Source organism: Schistocerca gregaria, chromosome 8, assembly GCF_023897955.1.
Source record: "Schistocerca gregaria isolate iqSchGreg1 chromosome 8, iqSchGreg1.2, whole genome shotgun sequence".
In the NCBI taxonomy this organism is placed as follows: domain Eukaryota; kingdom Metazoa; phylum Arthropoda; class Insecta; order Orthoptera; family Acrididae; genus Schistocerca; species Schistocerca gregaria.
Window position 1 is genome coordinate 201,563,694 of NC_064927.1, and position 19,351 is coordinate 201,583,044.

The 19,351-nt window shown below is 45.4% G+C and overlaps 1 protein-coding gene across 1 annotated transcript; it reads right to left on the reverse strand.

Annotated features, from left to right (window-relative positions):
* Nucleotides 1-325: 325 nt before the first annotated feature.
* On the reverse strand, nt 326-19,085 carry LOC126284433 (arrestin homolog). Its single transcript, XM_049983355.1, has 8 exons — nt 18,860-19,085; nt 17,094-17,215; nt 15,719-15,850; nt 13,428-13,634; nt 7,468-7,656; nt 5,241-5,429; nt 3,200-3,368; nt 326-2,084 (listed from the first exon to the last, which is right to left on the reverse strand). Exons 1-8 carry the CDS (start codon nt 19,074-19,076, stop codon nt 1,936-1,938), a joined length of 1,374 nt encoding a protein of 457 aa, XP_049839312.1. The 5' UTR covers nt 19,077-19,085; the 3' UTR covers nt 326-1,935.
* Nucleotides 19,086-19,351: the final 266 nt, after the last annotated feature.

The following is a 19,351-nucleotide window of genomic DNA, read 5'->3' on the forward strand; positions in this document are numbered from 1 at the left end:
TTTCGAGTTTATGAAATCTTCAGTGAAAGTTTGCGGTCAGCAGTCTGTCCAAGTAATTTCAAATTTATTCCAAATGTTGTGTAATTCTGTTTTCTTTACTAAATCTTGGTGTCAATATTTGTGACATCTTTCAGATCGTCAATTCTTCGCTTTCCTTTTGAAAATAAACGTATAAGAAAAGCCATCATAAGAAAGGCAAAAAATTACTTTCAAGATTTCGTACACGGTACTAAATTTAACATATGATTTCAGTCGATGAAAACCTCAGTACGTGGACTGTAGGATTTAAGTAAAATATTCCTGAATTACCATTCAATAAGACACATTATTTACGTCCAGATGTCATTTTTTTATTCAGTAAACTCCACAAACAATTACAACCCATAATAATACAAAACGATTACAAATCAAGTTCTCAACCAAGGCAAACACAATTTAAAGCCAACAACTGAACGTATAATCAACTTATAGATCAGAAACGAACTTTGTCAGAAATAAACATTAAATGCACTAAACAAAACGTCTGTGTTGTTTCCTAGGTAGTGCAGCTACTTGCTAACTAGTTATTTACATCTTGAGCTATACCTCTTCTGGTGAGAGAATTTCACGATGATGATGATGAAGATGAAAGGGATGGGTGGTCCAACTATTCTGCTCTGCTTATAAGTTACGCTTCAGTTACCTTGAAAGTTTCACTTATTGGGGCATAAATAACGTTTTATTTTCTTTCTGTGTCGTTAGACATCTACGATGTTCTCAGGTGCAGTTGGTAAAGTGGGTGCTAAGATGGCAGTAGCTTCCTCAAACGTTATTGTATGCCAAAAATCTCTTTTTTTTTTTGCAAAATATTTTATTCGACATTTTTCAATTTTTTTGTAAATTTTTGAGAAATGTTATATTGCGTTTTACTACATAGGCTCCGTCCTTTTTTTCGATGACGTACGATTCGGTATTTTTGTTTTGTTGGCGTCATACACCTTTTTGCCGATTTCTATCAGGTAATTTTACCTTTCTTCTTCCTTGGCGTCGCGCGAAACCCGTGGCGTGACGTTGGGCTGACAAGAAGTTAGACGCTTTCGTATCGTCACAGCTGACGCGTCCGCATCAAGTCTAAGGGACGGGATGGAGTAATTCTACAATTCCTATGCCTCTCCCATAACGCTACTGTGAAGATAAAAAGCAAATGGCTTCATTGTGGTAACCACCGCTCAAAAGCCACCACAACTCGACACTTGCCTTCTGTTTAAGGGAATACTATCAGGACGGGGTGTCAAAGAATATTTATCGCTTTATTCCTACTGAAGTATTGCGGAGCAGTTTTTTCTGCGCAGCCGGGCGACGGGCGCTGAAAGACAAGCCCGAGTACAGTCACACCGGGCTCCACGGCGCGTCTCGTTCGGAGCCTACGCGTAAGAGACAGAGGTTTATTCAGGGGAGGATCCGCCCGGCAGAAGGGCCACTCGCGCTAGGTTATACTGCTGCTTTGTACGGAATCGTACCCCGCCGTCGAAATGTCGCTTGTTAATGCTAACAGGTCGCCGCGAGCGTAAAGGTTCCGTGAGCGCTTCCTTTTGTCGTGGGTAACAGTAGCCGGGAATTCTTCCGCCATTCTTCAAGTGCCTCCGAGGAGACAAGTTCCAAAGGGGCGAATCCTCCCGTTTCTTGGCGTCGAGGAGGGATGTGTCAGAGATGAAGCTACTCGTGTAAAGCTACAACTCTGTGCGCTAAAAGTCTGCTACCGTGCTTCCGCCTAAGATGGTGACAAGACAGGTGCGTGTCTTCGTGAATGAGATGATTCCACTAGAGTGCTCCGAGGAAGCGAGTGGAGGATGAGCTTGCGATCGATGAGAACACCTGTGCAGGGGAGGGGAGACGAACCAGCCTAGCGCCGGTGACTGCGGGGTACGAAGTGCTAACTAGAAATCAAGTCGCCGCTTATTCGGGCTCGTTGAGCCTGAGGCGGGCGAAGTCCTCGAAGACGATGTTGTCGTCGTCGTCGGCTGCGTAGCAAGAGTTCTCATAGCGCGTGCGCTCGACGCTCTTCATCTTCTTGATGGCCTGAGCCTTCTCGCGTTCAGCGGTGCCTGCGCAGGAGGGAAAAAAAGAAATGCCGTAAGCAGACCACTCCTGTTTAACGTAATGATTAAAACTTTAGGCAAAAATGTGTCACTGAAAAAGAACAACAATGGAAACTGCCATGCACTCGTAAATAGCAGGTACACTACAGGCCATTAAAATTGTTACACCATAAAGATGACGTGCTACAGACGCGAAATTTAACCGACATGAAGAAGATGCTGTGATATGCAAATGATTAGCTTTTCAGAGCATTCACACAAGGTGCCCATCTAGTGACATGGAAACCTGCAGTTTAATACAATTCACAAAAACTAAGAAAACAAGCAGAGGTCAAAAACAGATTAAATGCCAACAAGATAATTGTAGTCTCAGATATTAATCGAAATCTGAACGTTTCCACAGGCCAAAATACACTGGCACGAAGCCAAAGATTTGGAAAATTGTAAATGAATAATGTTAAAAGTTGGGAATTTCTATGGGCGCCGTTGAAATAATGCAAACGACACCCCCAGAGAATCTGCAGCGATGTGCTTTCGCACGTTGTATATTACGCGATCATTTGGCCATCTCGTGTAAATAAAGTGACATATCGGATGCTGTGGCATCAATCAACACTTATTTCACTCACTTTTGGATGCACATAGTAATTGCATCTTCCTTATGTTTACTATAGACCAGAAATAATCTTTCATAACTCTACGATTTAGTGACCCGGATCCCACAAGTAAATAAAGCTGTCATCATCCCAACATTGGACTGAAGACCACAGTACTGTGCTGGGCAAGATCCTGTTGGAGGTCAAAGGTGAGCGAAGTAATAAGTAAAAAACTAACATCCTATGACTGAGCATAGAAAGACTTAATTAACTGCTTTCCCTCGGTGCTTGTAATAGCCGATAATATCACTGTAACGTCACATAGTTCAGTAGATAATTGTAGAGCCATCAAAGCATACATCGCACGACTGCAGAGCTATTCATCTTAAAGCTTGGACAGTAGATGAGAATATCTTAAACCGAAGCAAACAGTCGGTGGGCTGCACGTTAATGACAGCCCGACCCTTGTATTGGCCACATTTAACGTAGATATGAGAGGTGAGAGGAAAGTTCCCTCCGGCTTACCTGGAGCTGGGTGCAACAGCTTGAAAGGCACGTCGGTCTGGAGTTCGCCGCCCAGGGTGCCACAGTTGAGCTTGACGCGCAGGGAGTACGAGATGACGATACCGATGGCGTCTGTGGTGTTCTTGCCCTCGCTGACCAGTGTGGAAGACGCCAGGTTCACGTCGTCGTCCTGTGGAAAGCACAGCCCAACTCCGTCAGTCCCGTAGCTGCTTACATTGCGTGACCGACAAGTTAGTTTATGGTGCCATTCTCTTCAGATCTCCCCTCACTCTGGCATCATACTTACATGAAATATTCCATAAGACCACAAGTCGGACAATAAGTATCATATAATGTCAATACTTCGTGTGTCGTAACAGTCCCTGCTACTAAAGCATCCTCAATACATTAGCTTCACATGCTTATTTTCCCAGTATAATTGTCTGCTTCAGAATTCCACAATTGACAGTAAGTCGTTATAAAAGTGGTGGCTGCGAAAATCCTCTATGATTACCCCACTCTACCCTAGAACTATGATTACCCCACTCTACCCTAGAACCAGTTCATCCCACGCCGCCATCCCAGTTTACTGGGCATTTGTTTTTAGGCACCAAAACGGAAGACAGCCTAGTCCCAGTATTTCTCAGTCAGAGATAGAGGCCAATACCACAGTCATCAACACAGAAAAGTGATTTTAATTTGAACTAAGACCCTCGTATCTGTGAGTTTAAAGATCTCGGTCATTGGAAATTGGTCAATATGACGGAATCCCCCTCCACACACACAATTACCATTCTGTCAAAGTAACTAACATTTCATTCTAGCTGGAGCGTTCTGTGAAAATTGCTTTCTTAATCCATTCTCCAAAATCATTTGTTACTATGTTCTTCAGGCTGAAGACTGATTTGATGCAACCCTCCACCTTAGTCTATCCTGTGAAAGCCTCTTAATTTGTGCATAACTACTGCCACCTACATCCTCTTGAACCTTCTTAGTCAAGCGTCTGCTCTCCCACATCTTCTCAAGCTCTGACCTCCCACTGTAGTTTTAACTTCTCAAACTTCCTTCCATTACCAAATTAACAATTCATTGATGTCTCAGTGTATGTACTATCAATCGTCCCCTCGTTTTACTCACGCTGTGCTATAAATCCCCCCCCCCCCCCCCCCCCCCCAGCTCGGTTCAGTACCTACTCATTAGTTATTGTATCTGTTCATCTAATCTTCAACCTGCAGCCCACATTTCAAGAACTTTTGTTCTTTTCTAGTTCATCGTCCACGTTTCATTTCCACACAAGGCTGCACTACAGAGGAATACTCTCCGAAAAGAACTTATATTCAATGTTAACAAGTTTCACTTTTCCAAAAAAAACGCCCTTCGTGACATTGCCAGACTGAGTTTTATATCCTCTCTACTTCGAACGTCGTCAGTTATTTTGCTGCCAAATAAAATGCTTTTAGTGTCTCTTCATCTAATCTACTTCCCATCATCACATGATTTGTTGCAACTCTGTTGCATTATTCTTGTGTTACTTTTGTCGATTACTTTTGAATAGATTGTGGGAGTGACAGTGATCAATATGTTGCAAATATTTACTATTAAAAAGAATCTGGATCACAATTTATTTCAGTCTGCTAGAGAATCACTAGCAGAAGGAGATTCTTACTCATTGGTCTGAAGATGATCATAGTAGAGGTCGAAACCGGCCACCGTACGAAATAAATTGTGATCAAGACTCTTTTTAATAGTAAAAGTTATGTTGATGTTCATCCTTAACCTCTTTTCAAGACTTTACCCATCCCCTTCACTTGAACCTTCAAGTCTTTTGCGATCTCCGACAGGATCACAATGTCTTCGACAAACCTAAAAGTCGAAAATCAGATGAAGCCCAAAATGGTTCATTTGGGAGCTGATATCTGTACCCCGCTTACGCTGCGTTACACGATTCTTGAAACAGGCAATGAAAAAAACGTCGCGAACTGTGACAGTCTGAATATACCTTCGTGATTTTGTCGTCCTTGTATTGGCCACACGAGATGTGACATTGTGGGTACTCACTCACCTTGAGGTATCCGTCGAGCGCGATGCCGTACCGGTCCTTGTTGCTGGCGGCGCAGGGCACCAGGTAGAAGACTTTGGTGAAGGAGGCGCCGGGCGTGATGGGGCAGCCCTCGCGAGTTTCCAAGCTGGCCACGTGTCGCGAGAATTGCGCGTTCACCATCGTCACCTCGCAGTGCTGCACGACGTACACCTGCCGCGCACACCACAAACAGATGCGTCACCACGCGGGCCTCGAGCACCACAAGTTGGCTGATGAGAGACTTTTGGCATTTGAAGGAAATGTCATGAGAAAGACCTTTGATACAGTGCTAGATACGGATTGCTGGATATGAAAGAAGGACCAGGAATGGCACGAGGTGATTCAGCAACACTGTCCATGAAATGACAAGTCTGAACACCAAAATCAGCGCTGGGAAAGACCCAATGGAAGCCACTGCTTCACAGACACGGCAAGTGGTGTATGGATGAAACCATGAGATGCCTACGCAGCTGGGGTTGAATCGAACTACACTCCTGGAAATGAAAAAAAGAACACATTGACACCGGTGTGTCAGACCCACCATACTTGCTCCGGACACTGCGAGAGGGCTGTACAAGCAATGATCACACGCACGGCACAGCGGACACACCAGGAACCGCGGTGTTGGCCGTCGAATGGCGCTAGCTACGCAGCATTTGTGCACCGCCGCCGTCAGTGTCAGCCAGTTTGCCGTGGCATACGGAGCTCCATCGCAGTCTTTAACACTGGTAGCATGCCGCGACAGCGTGGACGTGAACCGTATGTGCAGTTGACGGACTTTGAGCGAGGGCGTATAGTGGGCATGCGGGAGGCCGGGTGGACGTACCGCCGAATTGCTCAACACGTGGGGCGTGAGGTCTCCACAGTACATCGATGTTGTCGCCAGTGGTCGGCGGAAAGTGCACGTGCCCGTCGACCTGGGACCGGACCGCAGCGACGCACGGATGCACGCCAAGTCCGTAGGATCCTACGCAGTGCCGTAGGGGACCGCACCGCCACTTCCCAGCAAATCAGGGACACTGTTGCTCCTGGGGTATCGGCGAGGACCATTCGCAACCGTCTCCATGAAGCTGGGCTACGGTCCCGCACACCGTTAGGCCGTCTTCCGCTCACGCCCCAACATCGTGCAGCCCGCCTCCAGTGGTGTCGCGACAGGCGTGAATGGAGGGACGAATGGAGACGTGTCGTCTTCAGCGATGAGAGTCGCTTCTGCCTTGGTGCCAATGATGGTCGAATGCGTGTTTGGCGCCGTGCAGGTGAGCGCCACAATCAGAACTGCATACGACCGAGGCACACAGGTCCAACACCCGGCATCATGGTGTGGGGAGCGATCTCCTACACTGGCCGTACACCTCTGGTGATCGTCGAGGGGACACTGAATAGTGCACGGTACATCCAAACCGTCATCGAACCCATCGTTCTACCATTCCTAGACCGGCAAAGGAACTTGCTGTTCCAACAGGACAATGCACGTCCGCATGTATCACGTGCCACCCAACGTGCTCTAGAAGGTGTAAGTCAACTACCCTGGCCAGCAAGATCTCCGGATCTGTCCCCCATTGAGCATGTTTGGGACTGGATGAAGCGTCGTCTCACGCGGTCTGCACGTCCAGCACGAACGCTGGTCCAACTGAGGCGCCAGGTGGAAATGGCATGGCAAGCCGTTCCACAGGACTACATCCAGCATCTCTACGATCGTCTCCATGGGAGAATAGCAGCCTGCATTGCTGCGAAAGGTGGATATACACTGTACTAGTGCCGACATTGTGCATGCTCTGTTGCCTGTGTCTATGTGCCTGTGGTTCTGTCAGTGTAATCATGTGATGTATCTGACCCCAGGAATGTGTCAATAAAGTTTCCCCTTCCTGGGACAATGAATTCACGGTGTTCTTATTTCAATTTCCAGGAGTGTAGATACAAAATGCTTCCTGGAGGCAACGTCGATAAGTGTGACGTTACCGAGTTGTAGACTTCTATATCGCTCAGACATGATGTATAGTCGAATAATAGGAGCATTATATCTCACAAATGGTGAATTTACGCATTGCTCAACAAAGATTAACATACGAGAGTCGCAATGGAAAATGAAAGTGAAATCAACGTATGTAATGAAGGCACCGCTTCAGTATGGTTCCTGTGTTGACGAGAATAGAGGGGTCACCAATTTACCTCATAGATCAACAAGGAGGGAATGAGTCGGCGTACGTACCTTGATATTCTTGACGGTCTTCCTGGAGTTGTTATTGATAATGATGTTGGCTGCGAGCTTCTCGCCGTGGTAGTAGATCTCGCGGTCGAGGGTGACCTCCAGGTTGATCTTGCCCTGGGAGAAGGTGAAGCCCTTGCTGACCAGGGAGCTGGGAAGACGGCGGCCGCGAGTCGGTGGCGCGTATTGCAGCTGCGGGCATAAAACAACACACCGCATGAACCTCCTGTACTCTGTTCTAGTCACCTGTCACATAATAATGCCGAGAAACATACAACTCAAGGCACCCCAGCACTTGTTACGTCGTGTTGCTAGAACCATGTGATCTGCCCCGATCAAGGAAAGAAGGAAGATTAGGATTTAACAGTCCATCGACGGAGGCTTCATTACCCTAAGGCACGAGCTCAGATTGGGGAAGGATGCGGAAGGAAATAAGATCGCGTCCTTTCCAAACGAAATAAGGATAGAAGCTGAAGTATGAATTAAAATTGATGCCAACGCTGGAACTTGAGCTCGCGTCACCTGCTTCCTAGGCAGATGTTATCCACTACACCAACCTTTTTTTTATCTATTTTGTTCGCGTTTGTTCGTTGCATCTGCTCGGGGCGGACGTCGTAAGATATCCGTTTAAGTTCGTTGTTGATCGATTAACTCAGTTTTTTTTTATTACAGAGATCAGCTAACCCTCTGACCGAACACGCTGAGCTACCGTGCGGGCGAAATGTGCAACCCGACCGGGAATCGAACCCTGGCCCGCTCGCATCGTATTGCGGCTAACAGAGCTACACGGACTAACTCAGTCCAATGCCCTCCCTAACACAAACTTCAATTCACACCTCAGCCCATCTTGATTTTCCCCTCCTTTTCTCCAGAAAAACGTAATTCCATCAGACCATCCTTTCTATTCAACTGATCATCCTTCTCTTTAGCCGCCTATATATTAGAGCTGCACGTCCTCAGGTTACATAATGCTGTAGTTTCTTTTCACTTTCAGACGAGTCACAGTACCAACATTGGAAGGCCATGTCAGCAAATGTTACACAGCCGGATTAGTCAATCATGCACACTGTTACCCGTGCAACTACTGAAAAGGCTGCTGTACCTCTCAAGGACCATATGTTACTCTGCAGCTCCACTGATACTATCCGATGTGTTATGGCTGCCTATATCGTCGAGGTAGGGCACTTCCCGCCTCCCCCCTCCCCCCTCCCAAAGCAGCAGTGTCCGTTGTTAGTGGGAAGACTTTTCATTAGAAGTCAGAGCTGGAGTCATTCTGGACTTACAAATTTATGGGAGTAAATAAAGTGCGAGGCTTCACCTGTTAGTAGATATACAAGAAATGTATATGCAAATGCGAATATGGACCACTGTCGGCTGTATGTTAGAATGACGGACCGGAACTTGAACGTGGATTTCCAGCTTTATGCGAGTTGTCACCTTCACCGCTTCGGCTACTCGTGCACGAATCACGGCCGGACCTGAACATCCAGTACCTATGTGTCATAACCTGCACTCGTACATTACGTATACTTACCTTCGGGAAGGACATACTTGTTGAGAGTAGACACCCCTGTATTGGAGAATAAATACGAAATAGCAGTGCCTGTGTTGTTAAGAAGTTGGTTCATACATTCATGCATGGCCGAAGCAACATTACATCGTAATTCTCAATAACACAGGCACTGCTATTTTCGTATTAGTAGATAGACCTGTTGTACTGCTTGTTATCGTAGTCCAGCTCAAAGACTGGCTCAAAATGGTTCAAATGGCTCTGAGTAAAATGCGACTCAACTTCTGAGGTCATCAGTCGCCTAGAACTTAGAACTAATTAAACCTAAGGACATCACACATATCCATGCCCGAAGCAGGATTCGAACCTGCAACCGTAGCTCAAAAATGGTTCAAATGGCTCTGAGCACTATGGGACTAAACTGCTGTGGTCATCAGTCCATAGAACTTAGAACTACTTAAATCTAACTAACCTAAGGACATCACGACCGTAGCGGTCGCTCGGTTCCAGAGTGCAGCGCCTAGAACCGCACGGCCACTCCGGCCGGCTCAAAGACTTGTTTGATGCAGTTCTCCACACTAGTTTATCCTGTGCAAGTCTCTTCATCTCTGTTTACCTACTGCAACCAACATCAGCTTCTATCTCTCCCTCCTCAATTTCTACTCCTCACACTTCCCTCCATTAGCCAGCTGGCTATTCATGGATGCCTCGTGATATGTTTTAACGACCAGTACAGTCCGCCCCCGTAGAGTAGCGGTAGCGTTTTCGCCTACCACGCGGGGGACGCGGCTTCGATTCCCGGCAGGGGACTAGGTGTTGTGTGTCCTTCATCTGTGACCCGCAAGTCGCCGGAGTGGCGTCAGCTATGAAGGACTTACAATACGGCGGCCGAACTCACCCGCATGGGGCATCCGGCCAACAATGCCAAACGATCATTTCCATTTCTTTTTTTACGACTAATACATTCTTCGGGTCAAATTACTCCATAAATTTCTTTTCTCATCATTTCGATTTTGCACTTCCTCATTACCCATATCAACTTTGGCAGTCTTCTGTAGCACGATTTTTCAAAAGCTTCCATACCTACCTTGTCTGAATAGTTTATTTCCACATTTCTCTTCCATGCAAGGCTTCAGAGAGTGTAAGTTGAACATCAACAAAATCAAAACGAGGATAATGGAATGTAGTCGAATTAAGTCGGGTGATGCTGAGGGAATTAGATTAGGAAATGAGACGCTTAAAGTAGTAAAGGAGTTTTGCTATTTGGGGAGCAAAATAACTGATTATGGTCGAAGTAGAGAGAATATAAAATGTAGACTGGCAATGGCAAGCAAAGCATTTCTGAAGAAGAGAAATTTGTTAACATCGAGTATAGATTTAAGTGTCAGGAAGTCATTTCTTAAAGTATTTGTATGGAGTGTAGCCATGTATGAAAGTGAAACATGGACGATAAATAGTTTAGGCAAGAAGAGAACAGAAGCTTTCGAAATGTGGTGCTACAGAAGAATGCTGAAGATTAGATGGGTAGATCACATAACTAATGAGGAGGCACTGAATAGAACTGGGGAGAAGAGTTTGTGGCACAACTTGGCTAGAAGAAGGGATCGGTTGGTGGGACATGTTCTGAGGCATCAAGGTATCACCAATTTAGTACTGGAGGGCAGCGTGGAGGGTAAAAATCGTAGAGGGAGACCAAGAGATGAATACACTAAGCAAATTCAGAAGGATGCAGGCTGCAGTAGGTACTGGGAGATGAAGAAGCTTACACAGGATAGAGTAGCATGGAAAGCTGCATGAAACCAGTCTCAGGACTGAAGACCACAACAACAACAAGGCTTCACTCTGAGTAGGTTGAAGCATCACATTTGGTTCCTCCGTAGAATCTGTAGGACCCGACTGACTCCAGCTGTGACTCATCGGTGGTGTATTCGAAGCCAACCAGCGACGTGTTTGTGTTCTTCGAAGTGCTGAGCGCTACACGGAGAGCCAGTTGGCTTCCCCTGCGGTGCCCGGCTCACCTGGTTGCCCTTGCTCTTGTTGCGCACGTACAGGGCGGAGCTCTTGTAGTGGTTCTGCAGCTGGGAGCGGGCGCCGTAAGCGTGGCGCTCGGACACGTTGCTCACGAAGAACATGGCGCCGCGCCACGCCGGCTCAGCCGACAGCCGCGAGGGGTCGTGGCCGCGGTCGAAGCGCCGGCGGCTGTCTGGCCTCAGACGCGCCGCCAGCTGCTATTTAAACCGTCCGGGGTGGCTTCTTTCCCGCAGAAAGCCCATTTCTCACCAGCAAAATTCCTTCTCTTATCCAATTACAGCGGATTGAGGCCAGCCAAATTTTTTGGGCATCGCACGGTTTCCTCGTTGCCAGCTTTTCCACATCAGGGGAAACATTTTCAGTATTTTTACGTTCGTCTGGTGTCTCTTAAACGAAATGGGCTGTTTGCGACCTACATTAGTTACAGAAAAACGAAAGGAAAGACATATTGGTAACGCCACGTTGCGTTCTGTATGAAAATCACTGGATGTGCTATGTGCAGTCTGTGGCTGGTTGGCATTGTTGTAATATTCGCTATTGTAGAGTTGGGCAGTTGGCTGTTAACAGCACGTAGCGTTGCGCAGTTGGAGGTAAGCCGCCAGCAGTGGTGGATGTGGGGAGAGAGGTGGCGGAGTTTTGAGAGCGGATGATCTGGACGTGCGTCCATCAGAGACAGTAAATTTGTAAGAGTGGATGTCATAAGCTGCTATATATATTATGACTTTTGAACACTATTAAGGTAAATACATTGTTTGTTCTCCATCAAAATCTTTCATTTGCTAACTATGCCTATCAGTAGTTAGTGCCTTCAGTAGTTTGAATCTTTTATTTAGCTGGCAGTAGTGGCTCTCGCTGTATTGTAGTAGTTCGAGTAACGAATATTTTTGTGAGGTGAATGATTTGTGAAAGGTATTGGTTAATGTTTGTCAGGGCCATTCTTGTGTAGGGATTTTTGAAAGTCAGATTGCGTTGCGCTAAAAATATTGTGTGTCAGGTTAGTGTTAATCAGAATAGGTGAAGAGCGAAATGTCTGAGCACGTTCAGTTGTGCTCAGCTATCTGAAAATCAAATAATGTAAGAGGTTTACCAGCGCAGTCATTCATTAATCTTTCCAAGGGGACGTTACAAAGTGTGCCCGTTGTTCTCGGAAGTTTGACGATGAGAACTTGTCACATATTCGCTTTGCCTTGCTTGATCAGTAAAACTACATTGCACTTTAAAATGTTTTAAAATCGTCTGTGGTTAAAAGATTGCTATATCAGATACTTTCGTTAGTGGCATATCATCTGTTGTTTCTATTCAATATCTAGTCCAGTACTCTTCTCAACATGCAGCGGTCCTTTGCTGTTATTGGATCATATAAAAAGTCCCTTCCACCAGTTTGAATACAGAAAATACTGCATATTTTACATTGCAGATATAATTTTTATTGCTCTTCCTCTTTATCTATTTATCTTTTTTTAAATTTTTTACTTTTTCATTCTCTTTTCTAATTTTTCCCTTTTCTTCAGTTTATCTCATCTTTCAAATTTTATCATTTTTAGAGCTTTTTCCCTCCCCGATAGTTTCTCTTTTTCTATTCTCCTGTTTCTATTTCTCTCTCTCTTCTCTCTCTCTCTCTCTCTCTCTCTCTCTCTCTCTCTCTCTCTCTCTCTATGAACATACGTTATCAGACCCCCCCCTCCACAATTAATGAATGAAAGAAGCAAAACAAAACTGTTTTTAATTTATTTGCTCAGCATTATTCAAATACGTTGAGCACTGGCATATTTCATTTAATATCTAGTCCAGTACTCTTCTCAACATGCTGCCGTCCTTTGCTCTTACCGAATCGTATAAAAATCCATTTCACCAGTCTGCACCGAGATTACGAATACACAAAATATTCGTTGCAACTAAAAACTGTTGACATTTCCGAGCATTCACTATTTGCTCAGTTCTTCGCTATTTCTCCGACAATATGTGCTGCTGACCCCTAGAGTACTTGAATTCTTTTTATACTGCAAGTTGTTCTGGTCCTTTGGTTTACGATTCTGGACTCAGTTTTAGGGCCTTCGGGACGCCTGTAAAAGCTTTTATCATGAGGTACTCGACTGTTGCGAGATGAGGTGCCTTGGAAATTAGAGGACGTTTCTGCAGTACACTGCTGTTATGTCATCAGATGAGATAATTTGAGTGAAATTTTGTGTGTGTAGGGGAGGCGGGGGACAGTGTTATCTGAAGGTTATCTATCATTTACGATTTAATGATGACGACATGTCGGTGTGCTGTACAAATATCGAGTGATTTCCCCCCTCCTTGTGGAGCATCTCTAAGCGCCCCAATTGTCGAGGTTCTGGGCAAGTTTCCCTTTGGGGAGTTAAGTGAGATACTTTGTAGAGTTATGGGCCGCTGGTTGAGGACGCAGGGCCGTCGGACTTACCTTCTTGATGGCGAGAGTGACGGCGGATCGCTTGTGGCCCTTCTCCTCGGCGTGGTCGGCAACCCAGGTCTTGACTGAGTACTCGACTCCCAGGGGCTTCCCCTGGTCGTCGTCTCCCGGCTGCAGTGTCACGGAGGACGGCGACGACGCCGGGAAGTGGAAGGTGAACGGGAACGCGTTCGGGCCCAGCTTCTTCATGAGGCGCTCCTGCGGACACACCGGCGAACGTCTGGAGAGGGTGTGCCAAAGGTGCTGGCCGAGGAAGCGAGGGAACTCGTGGCCGGAGAGATGGTCCGTCTCAAACGTCAGCGAGGGCAGGAGAAAGGAGAGGGGTTTCAGACATCTGTACTCCGCAAACCAATTTGCGGTATCTGGTGGAGGGTACTTCATGTGCCACCCTCACTTTCTGCCTTTGCGGTTCTAGCCCACTGTTGGTCAGCTTCCGTGTGAACTTGAATCTCTCTAACGATCTTCCTGCGAGCAATATGTTGACTGCCTCTTCTAAGAAAATGCGCTTTCGGAAATTCGACAGTAAACCACAGTGTAATGAAGACAATTCCTCTGTAGCGTCTGCCAACGGAGTTGAACGAGCACCTTTCTCAAGCCACCGCGCTCACTAAACGAAATCGTGGGGAAACGCGCAGTTCTCTAATTTCACTGTCGATCTTAAGCAGTATGGACCTACTGATAAGAACTGGTCGAACGAGGGTTTGTAAGCTACCCCTACCGCGTGTGAACCGCACTTCCTGTAGATTCCTCCGATGCATCTCTATCTGGCATCGCCTTTCGTACGATTAGTTTTATGTGGTCATACCGCCTTAAATCGATCCTAACACATCATAGCGGATGTTTAATGTGTGTGGCTGTCTCCAGGGATTGTTCGGCAATCATGCAATCAAACATGCCGAGTCTTTCCGCCCATTTATACGCAATATACGTCGGTCCCCCGCAGCTCTCCCTGCATATCGCTACAGTTTTTTAGGGTTGGGACTTCTCTGTATGCAACAGCATCATCCGCGAAGAGACTCATGGGTCTTCCAACGTTATCCACTTGCTCATCTTTATCTATATTGAGAAAAATAGTGGTCCTACAACGAAGCAAACTAATACGTGATGTAGTTGCATGAAGGTGCATCGCCGTCTTAAACCCTGCTCTCGGCATTCAGATATCGAGGTGCATGTCGCACAAGCAATATACACTTTTGTACTTGATTATTTCTCGGCGTGCGCAGAATTCTTCGACTACATCAGGGCTATTACAACAATTCCGGACTCTTCAGTGTTACGCGAGGCTGAGGAATTGTGAGTGCTTCAAGTCATTTATAGAGGACTATTCCAATGAAACCTCATTTCCTTGAAGCTTTTTACTATATTTCGATGTTTATCTCATTTAAGTATAATCGGTTTCAAGAAAATATTGTTTCAACTGCAGGTGCCTTTTTTCAAGGAATGCGCTTGTAATACGTCTGTCACATAACTGGGTAATTCCTGTGAAACATCCTGTATTCCCTACGTGAAACGAAATGACTACTGGACACACAGACGTGATAAAAATGCGTTCCAACGAGAACGCAGTAGTGACACCTCTACAGGTGCTGCATCCACAGATACCGAACTCTTACTTTTTTCTCTTAGACCGTCACAGTAATGGCCAATTATCTACACCGCCGCAAACATCACACTTCATTACCAAATCAATTTTCTAGGTCGGAAAAACTCATTTCTGTATTTAAAAGTTACGAAATAATTTTTCGACTTAACGCTGTCCTTTGTTTCTCAGATAAAGAGTTGCCAAGGCAAAAACGTGACAACATAATTTACAAACATCTACATATGTTTCCGAAAAGTGCTTCTTGAAATAAATATCATATTCACAACGGCCGTTATGGCTCGACCGTTCCACAGAACGGAGTCTTTTCCCGAGAGTACTTATAATTTGTATATGAGACCTTTGTCTTGAAAATCTTGTAAAAGTTTTTTGACATCTGTCACATACTGAATCCGTCTGTACTTAGAATTATGGGGCAGTTACACAACTCATGAGGGATATTTGAAGGATACTTTGTAGTTATTGACTTGAAATTTTCCAAATGTAAAATAGCCCCCCAGGAGTGGCGGTACATGGATTTTGCTCCAGTACTGAATCTACATGAAGGCAGAGATGAACAGTTGTTGTGGCTGATACAGCAGTCAGGTTGGGAGAGAGAAAGGTGGTAAAAATGTGTGGATCATTAATCTGATTCTTGTTGATCGTCAGCTGGACGTCGGGATATGGAAAATGCGAGGCTCACCTGGATTGGTGTGAGCTCCATCTTCTCCTTTGGCTGCGGTACAATTTGTTCCTTGGCGAGAACCATCTCTTTGGTGAACTTGAGGCCCATAACCTCGTCCTCCTCTCGTCCATATCGGTAGGTCGTCGTCAGCTGCGCAGAGGAAATTAATCCATTCAGATCGATGGACACTCATTCGTCAGAACAACAAATAAACATTAGTGGTTACTTGAGGACTGTCAAACAGCTCGAAAAGCCAAACCTCTAGTCTGGAAAAGCCAATGCCTTGTAACTTAGGGATGTGGCCGGAGGAAGTTTACCATTCATCGACTGAGAAAACTTCTCCCATTTTTTTCTTGTGACAAAGTCTTATAATAAATATTCAACCGAGCAGTTCTAGCAGTAACATGAAAAGCAACAAGACACTGGGATTCTTGGTGTGTAACTAATTCCTGCGTAGACTATTGTTTCACGTTACTCATCTGCAGAAGATAAGCATCCTGAATCATCTCGTGTTTAGCTTTAGTTTTCCATGCGGTGACTTGCCGATGATGATTGCAAGCATCGAAAGGAAATCTCACTCCATTACCCCGCCTTTTGTAACTGACAACAGTGGGAAGTCCCTAAATTGTGTGCAGTTAAATTCGTAGTAATGATCTGCAGCTATTGTTACAAGAACAACACGAATTATTAAGTGTCGCTGATCTATTCATGCAACTATTTTTATTAAAAACGAAGGGATCGTAACACCATTATTATGGGCCATTACAGTACAGCAGTCTCGAACCTGAATGGTTAGCTGTTCCGCCAATTACGTGCGTGTTATAATCCTGGCGTCAATTAATCCCCTCAATGAAGTTACTGCCATCATTACGAGCAACAAAATGTTATTCCAATGTGTGTGAAACCTTGTGGGACTTAACTGCTTCGGTCATCAATCCCTGATCTTACACACTACTTAATCTAAATTACCGTAAGGACAAACACACACACTTATGCCCGACTGAGGACTCGAACCTCCGCCGGGATCAGCCGCACAGTCTATGACTGCAGCGCCTGAGACAGCTCTGCTAATCCCGCGCCGCAAAATGTTATTGAACCTGAATGGTTAGCTGTTACGAGCGTCTTATCTCCCTAGCGTCAATTTATTCCCGCAATAAAGTTACTGCCATAGTTACGAGCAACAAAATGTTATTGAACCGAATGAAAAGGAAAAACTACATTACATTTTATAGCGCTCTGGACTGTTTATGTAGTAGACTCCACGTTTCCTCCAAGGAATGCCTGATACTGTTACTGTATTTGAAGAAATTAACCAGCGAATTGATTGCACCGCATGAGGAATAAAGATTTTCTTTTTAATTTCAGTTCTCAGGAATGATGTTTGTGTACTTACCTGGCCAAAGACCTTTCTGCCCTTGAGGTAGTCATTGTCGACGACAACAATGCCATCGATGGGGTCCACATGGTCTAGGTGGTCGATGAAGTCCCTTTTACCAAGGTACACGGTGACCTTGCCTGCCAAACAGAAAAAAAGGCATGTCCGAATAATCTCTCCTCTCCTCGACGAAGATCGGTACGAAGCTCAACCCTATGTTCTTACAATAGATGATATCCGTTCACTGCGTTAAACAAAGATGGAGAGAATGGCATTCATACGCCCAGAATTCTTAGTTTTTGTGAATGAGTGGGTGGCTTTCGTCTTGGTATACAAGATCAGAAACTCCCTTACCACGGAATACAGTTTTCTTGACAGTCGATGCCGACTGTACTGTGTCTCTAAATGATTCTCTGGAGCTATTCGAGCATGTACTGCGCGAATCTGAGAGAAGCATAAATAGAAATCAGTGTCATTGGCGTGTATTCTTAAAATAAGTGCTCTAAAGAAAGTGAGTAAGGTTTTCGGCGCTGACATTAAATAGAGAACGAATGATGTCAGTTTCAGTTTACATAAGAAAATGCAGCTGAGTGTAAACTGTAAACGTTCATCATTCATTTGTGAGTTGAGAAATGCTGGATTGCAGTTTTGTAAGAGAAAACATATACGAGTCGATTTACTTGCTCTATATCTGGACTTCAGTGGATTTTTTCAGCTAGGAAAAATACTTTTATCAAATGAACCTATTTGGTTCCAGAGACCTTTTCAAGTCTCGAACATCTATGATGTATATATGCAGACTGAAGTGGTGAATGAAAATCTGTGCCAAAGTTGGGATTCTAATCCAGGTCTCCTCTTCACTAGCCAGATGCGACAACCACTACGCCACCTGGCACAATGGTTTTGCACAACTATACAGTCTATGCTAGCACGCCTTCCTCCTCATTCCAACCCACAAGTAGGCTGAATGGGTATTTGAACTGAAGAGGGAGGCATGCTAGCGTGGTCCGTGCTGTTGTGGAAAGTCTCTGTGCCAGGCTGACATAATGGTTGGCGATCTGCCTAGTTAGCAGAAGACTTGGGTTCGAATCCCGGCCTTGGTACAGATTGTCATTCGCCGCTTGAGTCTGCATACGTACATAAAACATACTTTTATTTACGAAGGCTCGTGTGCTAGGTTATTTACACGGATAAGACGGGATAAAACTTTATGTCAGCTTCCCCATCTAACGCTGAATATCTGCAGTGACTGTACTAGCACAACTCCCGATTCAGTGTTCTTGCACCTACATTCGTACAGTTTCGCCGATGGCTTCCTCACACTTCATAGTAAAAAAAAAAATCACAAAGAAGGGGAGAAACAAATAATTCGAGCATATTTGCAATCGAACCCAAGAACATCGTTTCAATAAACAGTCTTGTTAAACACTGAGCCACACAAATCATTCTCTAAGGAAATTATACTGAGTTTTCCGAGCTCTTTCTTAAATAAAGAAAAAAAAAAGTTTTCATTTGTCTCCAGCTTCAGCAACTGACTCGTTTCAAATGGCTCGAGTAGACCTAAAATGAAGCTGTCGCATCAAAAAGCTGAATGAGTACGCAAGAAACAGTAGCGAATGTGATTTTTTTTCTTCGTTTACAGCGAATGGCATACAGATTTCCCGATCAGTTTTATCGAATGACTGATTTCCTGCGTTGATATGAGGCGAAGAGAATGAAGATTTCTCGCACATTTTAGATGCAAATATCGTCGCGACCGAAAAACAACGAGTCGTTTTACTCACCATTAGGGGTGGTCTTTTTGAAGACCTTTACAGCGACGACGTACACGACGAAGAGTAGAGGTATCATGTCTGTCTGTCGGTTGCTGCTGCTGCTGCTGCTGCTGCTTCTGCTGGTGGCGGCTGCTGTGTCGTTGAGCAGAGAGACCAAAGAGGTTGTTGATGTAGGATGATGTTCCCACCAGAAGTGAGGGCGCGGTGTGCTGGCCGGCGGCGGCATATATAGTGGGGCAGCGAGGGTTTCTGGCGGCGCTAACAGGATGACGGCCGCAAACGGGATCAGCGCTAACCGGATGAAGGCGAGGGATGGGTCAGCGCCGGGCTTCCGCCACACGGCCGCGCCCCAGACACCCACAGGGCAGCCGACTTCGCCCACAGCCTCTGCTGCGAGCGTCTATAGAGCAGTGGTCGTCAAACTGCGACCCGTGCATTGCAAGCCGCCCGATCAGCGGTTGTCAGCCGTATTTTATAACACACTGAAGAGCCTAATATCGT

Excerpts from the sequence above, each read along its gene's own strand:
- LOC126284433 (XM_049983355.1), bottom strand. The coding sequence starts at position 19,076 with ATGCCGCCGCCGGCCAGCACACCGCGCCCTCACTTCTGGTGGGAACAT. Across the intron at positions 15,851-17,093 it reads GCAGAAAGGTCTTTGGCCAG|CTGACGACGACCTACCGATA; the intron begins GTAAGTACACAA and ends TCCTCTGCGCAG. Across the intron at positions 5,430-7,467 it reads AGACCGTCAAGAATATCAAG|GTGTACGTCGTGCAGCACTG; the intron begins GTACGTACGCCG and ends TGTGCGCGGCAG.